The following is an 18,143-nucleotide window of genomic DNA, read 5'->3' on the forward strand; positions in this document are numbered from 1 at the left end:
TTTATAAAAGTACTCATCTATATATCAAACAATCTGTATATCAGAAAGCACTACACTTCCTGTCATTAAACCATTGCTACATCATAGTATTTTAATATGCTAATCAAAGCTATTACACAAAAAATCACCCCCAAATTGGCTTACAATCAACCAAGAGAAACCACTAAATGAAGGATTTGAAGTTGCCAAAAAAATTTCAGACCCATCTGCCATATGCAAACCCACTCCAGGGCTCAGGGGAAGCGAAGAAGAATATATATTACATATAATGGCACACCAATCAATCGATAAAAATACCAAATATTTTCTTTCAAACCATCTCCCGCCCATTGCTAGTGTGCTCGAGCTCATCTTGAAGAACAAGTGAGAAGAGGGCAATGAACAGTGGGTTTTTTTCTTAAGCAATAGAGAAACTCGTGCTTCCTAATTCTCCCATCGCCATCCATATCGAACATATTAAAAAGTTCTTAAATCTGAAATTTTTAACATCACAGGATCCAAGAACTTGAGTAAGAGAAAAGAAAATACAGGTTCAAGGCATACAAGACTTTTAAAGAGGGGAGAGGGGATCTTACATCATGGTCATTGACATTAGGAATACCCAGTCGAATCGCATCTCCAAACTGTGTTGAGTAATTTAGAGTATGAGACAAAATTCATGTTTGCTTTGCTTAATCAATGTTAATATAGGTGAAGGTGTTAATATAGGTGAAGGCGTTTTGATTAAGTATAGCAAAGAAATAAAGCAAGAACAAACCCAAAGAAATTACAGCAAAGCGCGAGAAGAAACATCGCCTATTTGCCGCTCGGTCGAGCTAGCATCGCCCTATCGGGCACGAGTATTAGCAGGGATGGTTGTGCAGTACCACTCGATCGGGTCGCGTGTACTGTAGTTTGACACTATAAGTTCATTTGATCGGGCTAAGCTTAGCCCGATCGGGCTCGACGAAAATCTAGGTGGGTGAAACGCTGTCTTTATTTTGCAGTTATACTCTTGGTTTGTTGCTTTATATATATATATATATATATACAAAAAGTTATATGATGAAAAAAGAAGATAATGGAGAGTCAGTTGCTTCGTGACTTTCATTTTTTCCATTTTCTTAGTTTTGCTTGTTGGTTACAATTATCATCATCATAATTATTATAAGTTTGATTACATTAGATCACAAACATACTACACACTGTTGTGATTGTCTTCGTTGTATCTCCTAGTAATTTCGTGATACCCGGTGTGTAAATTTAGGGTCGAAATATTACTTTGGGAAACTGATTTCGTTCAGGCCTTGAAGTGTTAATTTATCCAATTTCGTGTCATTTTTGTGACCCGGTAAACCAATTTCCCCAACAATCCAAAGTAATAATCTTCTACAAAGATGACATGGTGTAAGAATTATCTTGCAATTTCCATAATTTGGACAAATTAAGAGGAGTAGTTTTACGAAGATGGTAAAAGTTCGTAATTGCAATTTTGGTGACATCTCTTGGAGTGGTGTTTGTTCTCATCCCCGAAGTCAATGGTGGAGGAAGACGAGACGTTGGAGGCCACAAGGAAAAGGAACAAGTGGAAGAACGGTTTGTTCAGTACCATTAAATTGATGCAATTCGCGATATTGTTATTATTGTGATTTTTCCATGGCAAATTGGTTAGTGTTTCTAATTTTCTATATTATTAAATTTTATTCCATGCTTGAAATGATGAATGGTTTGATTATATTCATTGTTTGATTATTTATTTTATGATTATTTAGCATGGAAGATTTATTATCAATTATGTTTTTATTTGATGATGATTTTTATGGAAGTATTAACATGTATTTATTATGTTAATTGTTATTTTATATGTAATTGGTATTGCATATGCTAATTGTAGTTTCATGGGTTTATTATTGATGGTAATTCATGTGGCAAGAGTTATGCTTTAATAAAGTATTTATTGGTCTATGCATGGTAAAAAGTCCGTTGTAGTTTTCAATGGGTCATGCGGTAATGACTAATGGCCACGGTAATTAGAATAAATTTGAGGTTTTTCGAATGTCTTGATTCAATTCAAGTGATGCTTATTTCGATAGGTCATGAACGATTAATGTAGATAGTATGATATATATTATTGTTTATTTAATTTATTCATTTTGAAATTGTTGTTTTATTTTACAATACTATGATTTATTTTATGTTTATGGTGTTGTCTTGTGTAATAATTTCATTGTAATTTCAGTTGTACAAGTGTATGTATATGAAACAAATTTTATGGTAATGAGGAGTTTGTCAAATTTGTATATATGTTGTTTTAATTCTTATGCATGAAACTGATTTTGGTTTATGATGAATGAGTTAGATGATTTTATTTTTCGTGATGTCCATGATTTGGAGGAAGTATTTAATTCTTAATGTCACGATGAAAGGATATATATTTTGACAAAATTTCAATTTTTTTTGTTGGTTTAAATGTGTCATGTGATGTTGCGGATAAGGCAAATTAGTTATGACATATTTGTTTATTTATTTATTTTTATTCATTGGTGTTGTCATATTATTGATGTTTATTTATGTTTTAATTCTCTCATTTAAATCCAATGTGAAAACAATAATTTATTGCTTGATTAAGTGCATATGTGATTTTCATAGAACACTTTCCTTAGGCAATATGAAGTGTTTATTCAGTTTATTCTAAGGATGAAGCCTAGACATATTTAAAATCTACTAAGTGAAGTAGAGTTGCAAACTAATGGAAAATTTATAAAGTTTAAGAAACAATATAGGAGGTGAATACTATAAGCCAAGTTATTTCCAAACTAGTGGTTTAGTACATGAAATTACCGCGGAATTTACACCACAATAAAAATGGTGTAGCGGAAAGGAAGACTAAGACACTAGAAGAAATGATTAATTCTATGTTGTCATATTGGGTTTTAAGTGATGGATTTTAGGGTGAAGCCATTTTAATGGCTTGTTACGTGTTAAATCGTGTTCCTATGAAAGGGAAGGATGTTACCCCATATGAGCTATGGTATAAGGAAACCAAACTTGAGTCATCTCAAAGTTTGGGGTTATAGGGCAATTGTTAAAATGCCGGAAACTAAATGTAAAAATTAGGTGAAAGAGGAGTTTAATGCATTTTATAGGATATGCGGAACATAGCAAATCCTATAGGTTCTATGTAATAGAGCAAAATGACTTTTGGTGGGTTCACACCACCATTGAGTCAAGGGATGCATGATTTGATGAAATTAATTTTTCTTCAATTTCTAGATCAAAGGATCTAACTCCGAATACCAATGCTCAAAGGTTTGATCAAGTTTTAATTGAACAAGAGGTGGATTACCAAACTCATTTAGAGGAGGCATCTACATCATCATCACAACTAAGGATAAGTGAGAGGGCGAGGAAAGGAAAATCTTTTTGCCCGGTTTTTCATGTGTATTGGTTGAAGGATCAAGAGATGGAGTTTCAACACAACATCCAAACATTTTTAATGTGGAACATGATTCTTTAACTTATGACGAGGCTATGAAGTCTCGGGATGCTCCATTTTGGAAGGTAGTAATTAATGATGAGATGAATTCATCACGGGAAACGACATTTTGGTATTAGCTAATTTACCGCCTAGTTTAAACCAATAGGGTGCAAATGGATCTTCAAAAGAAATTGAGGATTGATGGAACTGTTGAAAAGTTCAAGGCTCGGTTAGTGGCACAAGGTGTTATACAAAAGCCTGGTATCGGTTATTTTGATACATTTGCACCGGTAGCTAGATTCTCAACTATTAGATTGTTAATTGCACTTGCGGCAATTAAAAATCTAATGATCCATCCAAAGGATGTCAAGACAGTGTTCTTGAATGGAGATCTATAAGAAGAGGTTTATGTGCGACAACCGGTAGAGTTTGTTGTGGAAGGCCAATGGGCAAAAGTTTGCAAGTTAATTAAATCACTGTATAGGCACCTAAGCAATGACATCAATAGTTTGATGGGTAGTGTTGTCTAATGGTTTTAAGTCATATAATTTAGACATGTGTGTATAGCAAATTTTATGACAACGTTTAAGGTGTCATAATTTGTTTATATGTAGATGACATGTAGATCTTTGGATGGAACGGAATTGTCACAAGTTAAGATGACAAAATTCTTCCTTAGTTCTTAGTTTTTTCCACGAAAGACATGGAAAAAGCGGATTTCATCTTGGGCATAAGAATAAAGAAAGAAAAAGGGAAGTTGATCTTGTCACAATCTCATTATGTTGAGAAAGTGCTCAAGAAGTTCAATGTTAGTGAAAGTTTTACCTTTCTTTATTGAATACCTATGGATCCTAGCATAAAATTATTACCTAGTAATGTTAATGCAGTTTAACAACTGGAATATGCTAGAATTATAAGATGTTTTTATGTATGCCATAACAAGTACTAGGCCGGATATGGCTTATGCGATTGGTCAATAGTAGTAGGTTCACTAATAATTCTAGAATGCTACATTGGCAAACGGTTCAGTGTTTGTTGAAGTACTTGAATAAAACCATGGATTATGGTTTGTGCTATAGTGGGTATTCTTCGATTGTTGAAGGTTATTCGGATGCAAGTTAGATCTCAAATAGTGATCATTCATCCACAACTGGATGGGTATTCCCATATGGGGGAGGTGCCATTTAATGGGCATCTAAGAGGCAAATTAACTTGCATTGCGGATTTTTTAAGACATTGGAGTTCATTGCATTACATTCTGCTGGTAAAGAAGCAGAATGGTTAAGGGTTTTAATGCATGATGAAATTCCTTTGTTACAAAAACCAATATCGCTAATAGTGATGAATTGTGATAACAATGTAATTTTTGGCTTAGGCATATAGCCAAGTGTAAAATGGTGAGTTAAGGTATATTGGTGTAAGGTATAGTTCGTTACATCCAAGGACTTAACAAGGATAGTGTAAAAACTATTGTTTATTTTCGTACGAAGTTTAATCTCACCAATTGCTTCAAAATCATGGGTAAGAGATGTTAAAAAGGATGGAAATCATTTTAGATTGGAGCCCTATGGTAATCACAAATAAGGGAATCTCAACTTAACGCCCAATAAGACGTTGGGTCTTAAGTTCAATGAGATTAATTCTCTTAGTTGATGATTGGGAACTTATTTAATCATCCAAGGTTAAGTTCCATTTTTCTGTGATGAAAAGAGGTTGTTTTAACTTAATAGAATTCCTGATATACTGCTCGGTCACAAGAGCATGTTTGGAAGTCTACCTATATAAGTACGAAGTTTAGCTGCTTCAAGAAACTATTGGGGCATAGTTTTGAAGTACTAACGAAAAGATAGGGACACATGGCTTTACGTGTCAAGTATTAATGTAATCTTGTAATTTATCTTGTGTGTGTAATATCTTCATGAATCCAATATGTATTGTTTTTGGTTCAATCGTTTTACGACGACAGATGGATACGGGTTCTTGGAATGTGTATTGCACTTAGTGGAAGTTCAAGTCTTTGTACACTTTCATTTATGCATAAGATTGCCTTTGTGATGATGATGTTTTGCAATAAGTCTAATTTATACTCTAAATAGGGGAGGATTGTTGAGTAATTTAGAGTATGAGACAAAATTCATGTTTGATTTTCTTAATCAATGTTAATATAGGTGACGGTGTTTTGATTTAGTGTAGCAAAGAAATAAAGCAAGAACAAACCCAAAGAAATTACAGCAAAGAGCGAGAAGAAACATTGCCTATTTGCCACCCGGTCGAGCTAGCATCGCCCTATCGGGCACAAGTATTAGCAGGGATGGTTGTGCAGTACCACTCGATCGGTTTGTTGCTTTATATATATATATATATATATATATATATATATATATATATATATATATATATATATATATATATATATATATATATATATATATATATATATATATATATATATATATATATATATATATACAAAAAGTTATATGATGGAAAAAGAAGATAATGGGGAGTCAGTTGCTTCGTGACTTTCATTTTTTCCATTTTCTTAGTTTTGCTTGTTGGTTACAATTATCATCATCATAATTATTATAAGTTTGATTACATTAGATCATAAACATACTACATACTGTTGTGATTGTCTTCGTTGTATCTCCTAGTAATTTCTTGATACTCGGTGTGTAAATTCAGGGTCGAAATATTACTTTGGGAAACTGATTTCGTTCGGGCCTCGAAGTGTTAATTTGTCCAATTTCGTGTCATTTTTGTGACCCGGTAAACCAATTTCCCCAACAAACTTCATCATAATAAATAAGAATTGAAATTAAGAAGCTGGATGAAATCGGATCTTACATAAAGTTTGGACACAGTGGTCCGGATATCAAACCTCTTCTTTAGATATGTGATCTTGGATCCCATCACCACATTTAGCAAAAGAAATTTCACAAGCGGGATTAAATAATGGCTGTTTCTTGATATGATACGATGCTAACAAAAACCGAAGGCATAACATCATCCATGAATAAGTTGACATTCACAAAAAAACTCAAGACTATCACAACATTTCAAAACTAATGATTTGCATCCCCCTCCTCCCCCCTTCTCTCTTTTATCATAAACATATCCCATAACAAGGTAAATCTAGGAGAAAAACTACCTTGAGGAGAATGAAGTTTTGTTGGAAAAAATGTCAGAACACACTAAATAGATATAATTTGTAACACAGCAGAAATATTGCCATTACCTGTTTGAAAGTAATCTTTCCCATCTTCTCGATATCAACAAAAGCAAAAATCTGCAAGTAAAATTTGTTCTCAATTTCTGCCAATTTCTTCTGCAAAAATCTTATATATATGCAAGAGATGTTTTTGGGGAGGATTTTGTTCTGCAAAGAAATTGAGAACAATCTCTTGACCATAACCTTATTGGGGAGGATGTTTATTGAGAACAAAATCCTCCCCAAAAACCCACTGTTTATTGCCCTCTTCTCATATTGAGGACAAGATTTTTATCTGATTATGAGAAAACAATTTCAATAACTGAGCTTATGAGGATTTTTCTCAATAAACTGTTATGGTTTCTCATTTTGTTCAAAAAAACATTCATATCATCATATGAGATAAGGTTATGAAAAAGCTCGAAGCTCACTGACCTGCAGCTGTTTGATGTGATGCACCTTCTTCCTTCCTTCAATCTATTCCATCGAACCCCCATACCCATATCCTCTCCTCGGGGACGACAAGAACCGGATGAAAACCTCTCATCAAGAGTGACCATGCTAGGCAGATTATCAAACCTGAGGGGTTCCTACAAACTTAAAATTTTGAAATGGATAATAACACAATAATCAACAAAATTATAAAATTTATAACATACGGAGTAATAATCAAACTCCTCAGCAATATAAATTATATTTTAAAAAAAAATCAAAATTTAACCTGAGAAAAAGAAGAATTTCATCTTAGTCTTCCTTCTTCATTTAATCACACAAATACTCACAAGAACTCAAGCTCAAACTCCACCTACAGTACCAAGAGAAAACAACAGTAATTATCTTAGACTTAATTTTTAAATTTCTACATTATAAACTTTACTGATATGCAATCAAGTATATGATCTGAATTAAACAACGATTTTTAAAATCAAGTATAAGATCTAAATCAAACAAATAGAAAACACAATCAATCGATCACATCATCAATTCCTAACAAAAAAAAAAAGACAAAATTGAGATCAATTCCTAAATCAAAACAACCCTGAACAAAATCAAAATGCCCAGAAAACCAAAATCAAAACCCAAAAATGAAGAACAAAAACAAAGAAGAATTCAAACCATCGCCATCCTTGTCGAATATGTTGAATCTGAGAGCGACTCGTCATCACCGTAGTGTTTTCGTCCTTTGATTCTGAAGCCGATTCATCATCAGTCCTTGTTTAAAGCATGGAGATAGAACCCTGATTCTAGCCTTAATTCACCGTAGCTTATTCGATCTTCGGGGATGAGGCTATCTAGGTTCAGCATTGTCGTCAATTCGTCGGATTCACAGAAGAAGAAATGGGTTATACATCACTTATTTGAGAACATCGGAAAAAAAAATGAACAACAAATTGCCATCAAGAGGAGCTTGCATTGCTGCAGGAAGAAAAGTAGAGAAGAGAAAGAAATGAGTGGTAGACAAGCAGGGCAAAAGGGTAAATAAACTTTTTAAGGGGCGAAAATGGCATAACACTGTTCATAAGAGATTTAAAATGAGGTACCCATTTTGCACCAATTTGGCTTTTAAGAGTTATATAGATTTTCACCATTTTATATTATAGGAAAAATTGCCAAAACTAATATAACCTTGGGCCCATTCTTTTTAGGAAAAATTGATTTTAATAATCCCACCTTTAGCCGGTTTTCTATTAATAATCCCACATTTGGATTATTATTTAATAATCCTACCTTTGTAGGGGATCTTCTTTTACTGGTCCTTAACCTGTTGGTAACCGGTTTTGATTGGTTAAGTTGCCACATGTCATTTTGTAATTTGTTGGAAAATAAAAAAAAAGTTAAAAAATTAAAAACTGAAAAAAAAACCATCAACCTAACTCTCTACCCACCGTGAAACCATAACCCTCACCCTAGCCCCACCGTAAACCGGAGACCGCCACCCTAAACCTTCGAAAACGGCCGGCCAGAACCAAAGACCACCCTACCGATCAAATCCACTGCCGAAATCACCCCCTGACTCAAATCCCACCCTCGAAACCACCATAACCACCACAGCTGAAAACCCCCAAAACTCCACCGGAAACCTCCTAACTCCACTGAAAACCGCCATAAACCCCCGAAACACCGCGATAAACCCCAGAAACTCCATCGAAGACGTCCTCTAACCGCTCTTGAAGATTTTTTTTTTTTTTTTTTTTTACTTTTTTTAACGAATATCAGGGTGGTTTTAGGGGGAGTTGGGTCGGTTTTTGCTGGGTGGGGGTGGAAATGTGTGTTCCGACGGTAGGTATGGGGGTTCGGTGGTGGGGATGGGGGTTCTAGCGGTGAGGATGGGGAGGAGGGGCTGCCAGAGGTTAGGGATTAGGGTGGTTGTGGGAAAAAAAAATTAGGTTTCTTTTTTTTTTTTTTACCAATTTTTTTGACCAATTATTTAGTGCCACGTGTTCTTAAATTGAATTTTTTTTTTACCCAATGTATAGGTGTAGACACCCAAATGTGTCTCCCCAAAAACAAACTCAGTGATGAACACCTTTCACGTCATTTGATTGTCGAACGAAGTGAAAGTGTGAAAAGTCTAGTGATGTGGATGCTTTTTTTATATCTCTCTTTCTGTTTTTGAAAACATTTCTTTTCTTACTCTATTTATGAAAATAGCCAGTCCAATTTAGTTTGGTCCATGATAAAGGTCTAATAATAGTGTAGTTGGATTGGGCTTGAAAAGAGCTTTCCAACGATATATTATAAGCCCAATTCCGATGAATAATGAAGAAGTTATGGATTAAATTAAATTGGGCCCAAAATGATTTTACATGTGGCCCAATGATCTAGAGGAGGGCCTATTAATTATTATTCCTAAAGTTATTAGGATTGATTTTAATTTTCTAGAAATATCTAGAAGGTTCCTTTTTAATTCTAATGAGATTAGGAGTGATAATTATATTTTAAAGAGTTTTATTTTGAATAAAACATGTGATTTGGCACAAATATGATTTTAATCTGCTTAACGCGGAATTACCTGCTTAATCATATTAAGAAGAGGATTCCGTACAAAAGCGCGTTTTATCTTTTAATTAGCGCCAAACGACAATGTCTGTCGCTAGGCGCTAATGGCTGTTGTCTGGTGCTAATCTTGTCGCTTGGTGCTGATGTCTATCGCCTGACGACAGATGCCAGTTTTATTCCGAATAGGACTTGATTTGTTTCCGGACTATTTTTCTATAAATGGGGGTTGTATTTCCCCGTTTTTGAATCAACAATCAAGAATCAACAATTTACAACCATCATCTCTCTATTCTCTCTCTAAAGCTAGAATCTTTCTCCCTCTATTCTTTTTCTAAACCTTCCCTCACAAAATTCCACATTCACGAGTTCTAGACAAACCTAGCCAAATTTGAAGTTGCTTTCGCCCTAAACGTGAAAGGTGACAGGCTAAAGTCGTATCCAATGTTATCAGGATCGCGATCCGGATCGTAGGATCGTACGATCCTACGATCCTAATCTCATCAAACGACTTGGATCGTCCTTAAGATCGGTTTTGCAAAAAATCGGGCATAGGATCGTTGGGATCGTATAGGATTGGTGGGATCGCGATCCTATGTCGATTCCAACGATCCTACATTAAAGCTTATATTTGTGAAAATTTAGTCAGCCAAACATATTATGGGCTGGCCCATTAATATTCTAGCCTTAAGAATCCAAGATATCATTATCTTATTTGTAAAAAAAACCCTTTTTGATCACTTTTTCCTATCCATTTCACCGACATTCAAGATTCAAGTCATTCAACTCCAAATCTCCATTTCACCATTATCTTATTCACGCAAATCGACACATGCATGATGCATAAACTCCATTTTTTTGCTCCAAGCTTGCAAAGGTATGTTATTTTATTATGAAATTTTCAATTTTTCTTTATTTGCTTAGTAATTTAGGGATTGTTTTGGTAAATTTGCATGTTTTTGTTCGTTTTCTACTGTTATTCAATTTTGGGATTTTGTTTAGACTTCAGATTTTGTTAATTTAACTTTAGTTTTTAGAATTTATGTTAGGACTAGTAAATTATGTTGATAATCTAGAAATATTATTAAGTTTAAATTGATATTTGAAGATTGAAGTGCTCAATTTTTTTTCCTCAAATTGAAATTCCCTGTCTATATGTAGGTAGGTATTATTTATGCGACTCTGTTGAAATTGATCATTCGAACTTCAAATTATGTCAGCCTCTGCAAGCTCTGTTAAAAATAAAAGGAAAATTTTTCCTGGTAGTAGGACTGACCCAGGCTGGGAACATGGTAGTGAGGTAGATAGTGAAACTAAGAAAGTAAGATGTAAATATTGTGGTGTTGTGCGTGCTGGTGGTGTTTATAGGCTTAAACATCACCTTGCTGGGTCTGGTTGTAATGTTGAGAGATGTTTGCAAGTTCCGGATGATGTGAAACATAAATTTAGAGACCTATTACAAGCTAATGCAGAACAATCTAGTAGAAAAAAGAAAAAATTTAATGATATAGGTGAGGATGATGATAATCATGAATATCAACAAAGTAATAATTTGAACAAGAGGGGGGAATGGATGCTTTTGTGAGTAGAAGCAAACCTGGAGTACAAACAACACTTAATCAGAAATATAAAAAGGAAGAAAGAGAAGAAGTTTGTCAACAAATAGCTCGTTTTTTTTACACTAGTGCGATTCCATTCAATGCCGTTAACAATCCTGAATTTCCTATCATGGTTGAAAAAATCGCAAAGTATGGGATTGGACTTAAACCACCAAGCTATCATGAAATAAGGGTGAGATTTTTGAGTAAAGAAGTGAAAAATGTAGTGACCATGCTTGAGGAGTTCAAAGAAGAATGGAAAAAAACAGGTTGCACCATTATGTCAGATGGATGGAGTGATAGAAAAAGACGCTCCATTTGTAATTTCTTAGTGAATAGCCCTAAGGGGTCTGTGTTCCTATCTTCAATTGATACATATGAGATCTCTAAAATAGCTGACAAAGTTCTTGAAATGTTGGATGCGGTTGTAGAAAAGGTTGGTGAAGAGAATGTTGTGCAAGTTGTCACAGATAATGCTGCAAACTACAAAGCTGCTGGAGAAAAATTGATGGAGAAAAGGACTAAATTATTTTGGACGCCATGTGCTGCTCACTGTATTGATCTAATGCTGGAGGATTTTGATAAGAAGATTAAGGTCCATAGTGCTACCATCTCTAAGGCTAGGAAGATAACAACTTACATATACTCTAGAACCATACTCCTCACTTGGATGAAAGAGTTTACCAAAGATAGAGAGCTTATTAGACCTGGTATCACGCGATTTGCTACATCTTACCTGACATTGAGGTGCTTAAATGAGCATAAAGGATCATTACTTGCTTTGTTTTCATCTAATAAATGGACATCAAGTAAGTTTTCTAAATCTGTTGAAGGGAAAAAAGTTCAAAGAATTATCTTGGATACCAGGGGATTTTGGCAGAGTGTTATAATGTGTTTGAAAGCAGCATTGCCACTTGTAAAAGTTCTACGAATGGTAGATTCCGATGAGAACCCAGCTATGGGATTTATCTATGCAACTATGGCCCAAGCTAAAAACCAAATCAAGGAGAATTTTAACAATGTTGAAAGAAAGTAAGCTGTTAAGTTTCATATAATTTATTTTGTTTTATGTTGTTACTTGTTAGAACATAATTATAGATATATACTTGCGTATAATCTTTTTCTTATAATGTAGCTATAAACCAATCTTGGATATCATTGATGAGCGTTGGGAGGATCAACTTCATAGGCCCCTCCATGCAACAGCTTATTTTTTAAATCCACAATTTTCAATATAAGCCTGATTTTCAAGCCAATGCTGACATTAAAATAGGCTTATATAATTGTCTTCAAAGAATGGTTTCTGATCCGGACGAAAGAATGATGATTGATTTACAAATGGATGCCTTTAAAAATGCCAGAGGGCTTTTTGGGTTGCCTACTGCTGTGATGACAAGAACAAAAAAAACTCCAGGTTTGGATTTTGGGTATAAAATTACATCTTATTTTTTATTACAACAAATCGAATACTAACATACTATTCTGAATGTGCCTTAATTCATAAAGCTGACTGGTGGGATTCATATGGGGATGAATGTCCAGAGCTTAAAAACTTTGCCATAAGAATTTTAAGCCTCACTTGTAGTTCCTCGGGTTGTGAACGAAATTGGAGTGCATTTGAAATGGTAAAACTACTATCTAATTTTTTTTTTTTTTACTTTATATTATACAAATTTGGGTCATTTGATGTCTTCTAAATTTTTTTTCTATGTGTAATTTAAACAGGTTCATACAAAGAAAAGAAATCGATTACATCAACAAAAAATGAACGATTTAGTTTTTGTGATGTATAATTTGAAATTGAAGCGAAGGCATGAGAAACGAGCAAGCAAGTCAATCACAGAACCAATAGTTTTGGAAGAGTTGCCGTCTGATGATGAGTGGATAGCAGAGGAAGAAGAACCTGTTCTTCCAACAAATGATGCATGGTTCACTAATCTTGATAGAGCAGCAAGGAGGATTGCTAGAGAAGTTACAAGAAATGGAGATGAAAATCATGAAGACCATGATGGTGAGCTTTTTATTTTCCTTTTCATTCAATATTTATTACTTATAAAAATCTTATCTTCTCCTATTTCACCTTTTTAATTATTTTTGCCACATATTGTGTAGATGAATCGTTGAAGTAACAAATTTGACCGACAATGATGATGACATTGCAGCAACTTATATGGGCTCAAATGAATTTAATGATGATGACGATTTTGGTGATGGCAACAACTTTGAAAATGAGCCAACTAGTACAGGAGAAACTAATGTTAGAAGTGATGATGTTGAGTACGGCAATTTGAGTTTTGGATATGATGATTGATGAATATACTTTAATTAAAACTAAGATTTTTGTAATTAAAACTATTTTATGTCATTATAGGTATTATTTTGTCATTGAAGTATTGAACTCATAACTATTGCCTTGTTCTCAAGATTTTTATATACAAATTTATTGAGAAAGATGTCGAAATATTCGCTATAATTAGCTTTTTAATGAAGTATCACCTTTTCAATGAGTAAATCACTAAGTATTAGCATTATTAGTGTTGTTTTTACATAAAATATGATCCCACAACAATTTTATACATCTACTATGTCTTAGAATTGAAAATTGGTAGGATCGTGCGATCCTACGATCCGATCCTACGATCCGATCCTGCTAGGCCTTTCCGATCCAACTTAGAATCCCGATCCTGAAAACATTGGTCGTATCACCTAATAAAAAGTAATTCCTAAAACCACTAACCAATAATAGATAGGGAAGTAGGGTCGAATCCACAGGGAAACGAGTCTTTCTACTCCTAATTAATTATTATAATCTAAATTATTAAGTAACCAAAAGTTGTTATTTGAAGGAATTATACTACGAAGAATATGAGTAGGGAGAAATAAAATAATAAAAGACCTAGGGCATAGGTTCACCAACAAATAATATTCCAGGGTAAAACATAACAATCAATCATCAATGCATCAATTAATCAGATCATAAAGGGCTTTCGCTACGTATTACAATCACAGAGTTAATTTACCGGTATTAAATCTCATCTCTCGAATCTCGACCTAACCATTTATAAATTAGTCTGCCTATTGAAACTAAGCCTAAACATCAATTCTCATCTCTCGAATCTCGAATCAATATTGCTAAACTCATACGAATTAAATCTGGCCAAATCTAACCGCATAGCATTAAATCAATCAATAGGAAATTAATCAAGCATTGACAATTAACAATAATAAATTACCCCTTCATATTATTTATGGATCCCCATAAACCCTAGAAAGAAAACTACTCAGACATAATTAAATATAAACTAAACAAAGCAATTAAACAAGTCATGATGAAATAGAGAGAATAAATAACTGAGATTAAAGGAGAAGAAATCGTTACCAATGTTGAAGGAAACAAGAGATGGAACTAAACAAAGAGTTGTAGAGAGAGAAAATAATACTAAAGTTTAAGAGGAGAGAGAGAGAAAAGTTAGAGAGAGAAAGAGAGAGAGAGTAAGGGAAGGGAGAAAGAATACTAAACTCGCTTAACAAAAGCGTATATAAACTAAGCTCGAAAATCCTAAGTTAAAACAACTTAAACGACGCTTAAACTTCTCCTCAGAAACACGCGCCCGATCGGTCCCGCCTTTTTCTTCGCCCACTCGTTCTGGGCATCCGCCCGATCGGGTTAAATCTCACCCGATCGGGCCCGGCTATATGCTGGACTTGGATTGGGCTTCATTCTTAGCCCAATTCGAATCTCCACTTCGGGTCTTGAATACTCGGTGTCCAAATGCAATCGGTCATGCCTTCAAATGCTCGTAGTTGTACTGCAATAATCCCGAGAAAAAGCTCCAAAGATGCAATTTCCTACAAAACTCAACCAAAACTACAAAAACACTAGAAAACACCAATTAGTAATAAAAGTGGCTCTAAAGAGCCAAAAACACTACTAATTATGACCAAGGGACGGGGGTAAAACACTATACCTAATAGACATATCAAAAGGTTAATAATTTCTAAGGGTTTGGTCCCAAATCTCTATTTTAATTATTTAATTTAATTGTTCGGTTTATTATTTTCCTTGAAGTTACTAACGTGTGTATTTTGTTATTAGAAAGAGATACGAGGTATTGAAGTAAGTAATTTAATTACTTTATTGTTATTCTTTCGATATAGAAATCATGCTTAGATTATTTTGATTCCTAGTATCATTAGGATGTTTTATTGCTTCCTAGTATCATGTTTAGGGTAATAACTAAGATTTCTAATATCATGCATGTTTCTATGATGCTTCCTATTTCTTTCCTAATATCATCCTAGTGTCATGTTAGGGCTAATTGATCTTTAATGTTTAGTGACATGCTAGGATTTGTTATTAATCTTGTTAGTATCATGCCTAGGATCTTGCTAATATTATTATGCTTTGAGATTGAGAATATTATTATTATGATGATGATTGTTATTATGTTGCTTGATATTATATTTATTGTTATTGTTATTGTTTGATCACGCCTTTTTATGTAGGTTTAAAGGGAATTTGTACTTGTAATCACGCTTAATAAGATAATTAATAATCTTGTTTAGGCTAATATGATTATAATTCAAGTGATCGCCAATAATAGTTTTGTTGTGCATTAAATTCAACCAACATAGATTAAACAGGTTTAGGGTTAATCCAATGATTGCATGTTAGTTAGAAAGCGCACATGGATACGAGAAGAATAAAGTAGAGGCCTATTATTTAGGGCAGGTTCAATCTAATTTAGGTTGAATTTGTACCTTCATCCCCGAACTTCCAGTCATGGTTCCGGACCTATTGGAGTTAACGATCTCCTGGATCGTTAAGGGGTGTAGCCTTCACCCTATGAACGGTTTACAAGTTCCTAAAACTTGTTGGCGACTCTTTTACTCTAGCTTTCTTCCCTTTGGACACCACCATGCTTAAGTGTATGATCACAGTGGGGCTCAAATGTGGGATGCTTGAAATATTCCCTACAACAGATTACCGGTCATTAGGGACCAATTGGACAAGATCCCCTATAAAGGTGGGATTATTAAAAGAAAACCGACTAAAGGTGGGATTATTAAAATCAATTTTTCCTTCTTTTTAAAAAATACTTCTCCGTCCCCTTTTGTTTGTCGCTTTTGATGGAAAATCACGGGAATTAAGGAAGTACATGGAAACTAAAATCCAATCATTTGCAAAAAAAAAAAAAAAAATGAGAGAACACATAATAAAGACCACCAGTTTTTACAACTAATGAAAATTAAGGACCGCATTAGTAATTCATGTGATTTATTTGTAACCAATAATATTACAAGAAATAATTACATCATCCAATAGAATTACACTACACAAATTGATGACTAAGCTAAGTTGCACTATAACCGGTTTTCAAGAGAAAGAAATACTTCATAGAGAAAGAGAGTCAGAGTTACAAATTCCAAAGGTAAAATAGTAAACCTCATAACAAGGACAAAAAAATTGAGGTTAAAATGTAATTTTATGTGCATTATTAAATCTGGAAATATGAAATGTGACACACATAAAGGACCATCCAAAACGACAAAAGTGACAAACATTGAGGAATGGAGAGAATACAACCATTAGATTATAAATGAATATTACAATCTTTAGGGGGTCTCAATTTTAAATAGGACAAAAAACTTATAACCGGTTAAACAGGTTCTCATGACACGTGTCGTCATACAATTTCTTGCAAAGCTGATAGCAATTGGACTCTCTCACCCGATCGGGCTTGCCATTGGTACTCGCCTACTAGACTTTTGGCTTGTCTGGACTATCTTTTTCACTTGGGTCAGCAATCTTGGGCTATTAATTTTAATTTAGGCTCTCTATTAGTTTGGTCTGTTAATTTGTAACAATAATTTGGACCTTTATCTTCTCTAATTAATCCTTTTACTAAATTAAATTTCTCTAGCTCGGCCTTAGACTTCAAATATACAGTCATAAAATTCGATTCAACTCCAATGTCTTTGTAATAAGTAACTCGGGAATTGTAATAAATCTACAAATTCCTATAAAATTATAACAACTCTACAAAAACACCAGAAAACGTATATTAGTAATAAAATTAGCTCTGTAGAGCTCAAATAAGCATAAATATGATCATGTGGAGAATAATATATAAAATAAACTCATCAAAAACAAGTTGCACTGTGGATCCACTTGTTGGTACTGCCCAGCCCATTAAAGTGTACACAAGGAGGTCCAAACCAAGAGAGGAAGGGGAATTAAGGAACGGTTAGGTAGGAGGGTCAACGATGGGGATAACAAGTTGAGTCAATCTCAACCAATAAGAAGGGACAAAACTCATTAAGAGAGTATTAGGGAAAGCAAGCAGCTAGTTTCAATTATGTATAAGTTTAGTTTTTCTATTTTAGTGTTAAAGAGTCACATGTATTCTCTTATATTGTTGATATCTTAGTATAAGTAAGGATGGAAAATGTTTTGGGTAATTTTACCCATGCCACGTGGGCCAATCAAGTCCTGACACGTGTCATACTCTAGTTGGTCCGAATTGGACCAGTCTCCGTTTGACACATGTCCCTCCTAGAGCTTGGGAGAAAAAAGCAGCCTTCAAGGGCCCAAATCCCGAGAAAGCCGTAATACGGCGCAACCCATCAGAGCTAGGTCAGAGTGACCTAATCAGGGGCATGTTTCCCCATGACCCTATAAATAGGGAGATTCCCCCATTTTCGGGACAGGAATTAATTATTACAGCAGACCCTACATTCTCTTACATCAGAGAAGCACCTGATCTCGGAATCCGAGAAGATCTCACTTTTCATTTTCCGCACCTTCTCCTACCCACATTCAAATACTAACTTGATCGTCGGAGGCGGAGCTCCTACCACCCGGAGTCTCCGTTGTTTT

General features: G+C 34.4%; 1 protein-coding gene and 1 pseudogene across 5 annotated transcripts; one reads left to right on the forward strand and one right to left on the reverse strand.

Moving 5' to 3' along the window:
* Positions 1-8,168, reverse strand: LOC145586417 (uncharacterized). Of its 5 annotated transcripts, none has more exons than XR_014100938.1 (6): positions 7,785-8,168; positions 7,390-7,473; positions 7,104-7,247; positions 6,305-6,746; positions 576-623; positions 1-473 (listed from the first exon to the last, which is right to left on the reverse strand). XR_014100938.1 is itself a non-coding variant. In XM_081643257.1 (6 exons), the coding sequence occupies exons 3-6, from the start codon at positions 7,226-7,228 to the stop codon at positions 398-400; spliced, it is 300 nt and encodes a 99-aa protein (XP_081499383.1). In that variant the 5' UTR covers positions 7,229-7,258; positions 7,390-7,473; positions 7,785-8,168; the 3' UTR covers positions 1-397. The 5 variants fall into 5 exon arrangements, 4 of the variants coding, with proteins under 4 accessions (XP_081499383.1, XP_081499382.1, XP_081499381.1 ...); XM_081643257.1 differs by having other exon boundaries at positions 6,696-6,746; positions 7,104-7,258; XM_081643256.1 differs by having other exon boundaries at positions 6,696-6,746; positions 7,104-7,265.
* A 2,710-nt stretch (positions 8,169-10,878) lies between these two features.
* On the forward strand, positions 10,879-13,574 carry LOC145584156 (uncharacterized; annotated as a pseudogene).
* Positions 13,575-18,143: the final 4,569 nt, after the last annotated feature.

The sequence above is a fragment of the Chenopodium album genome, chromosome 16 (genome assembly GCF_948465745.1).
Source record: "Chenopodium album chromosome 16, dcCheAlbu1.1, whole genome shotgun sequence".
NCBI lineage: Eukaryota > Viridiplantae > Streptophyta > Magnoliopsida > Caryophyllales > Amaranthaceae > Chenopodium > Chenopodium album.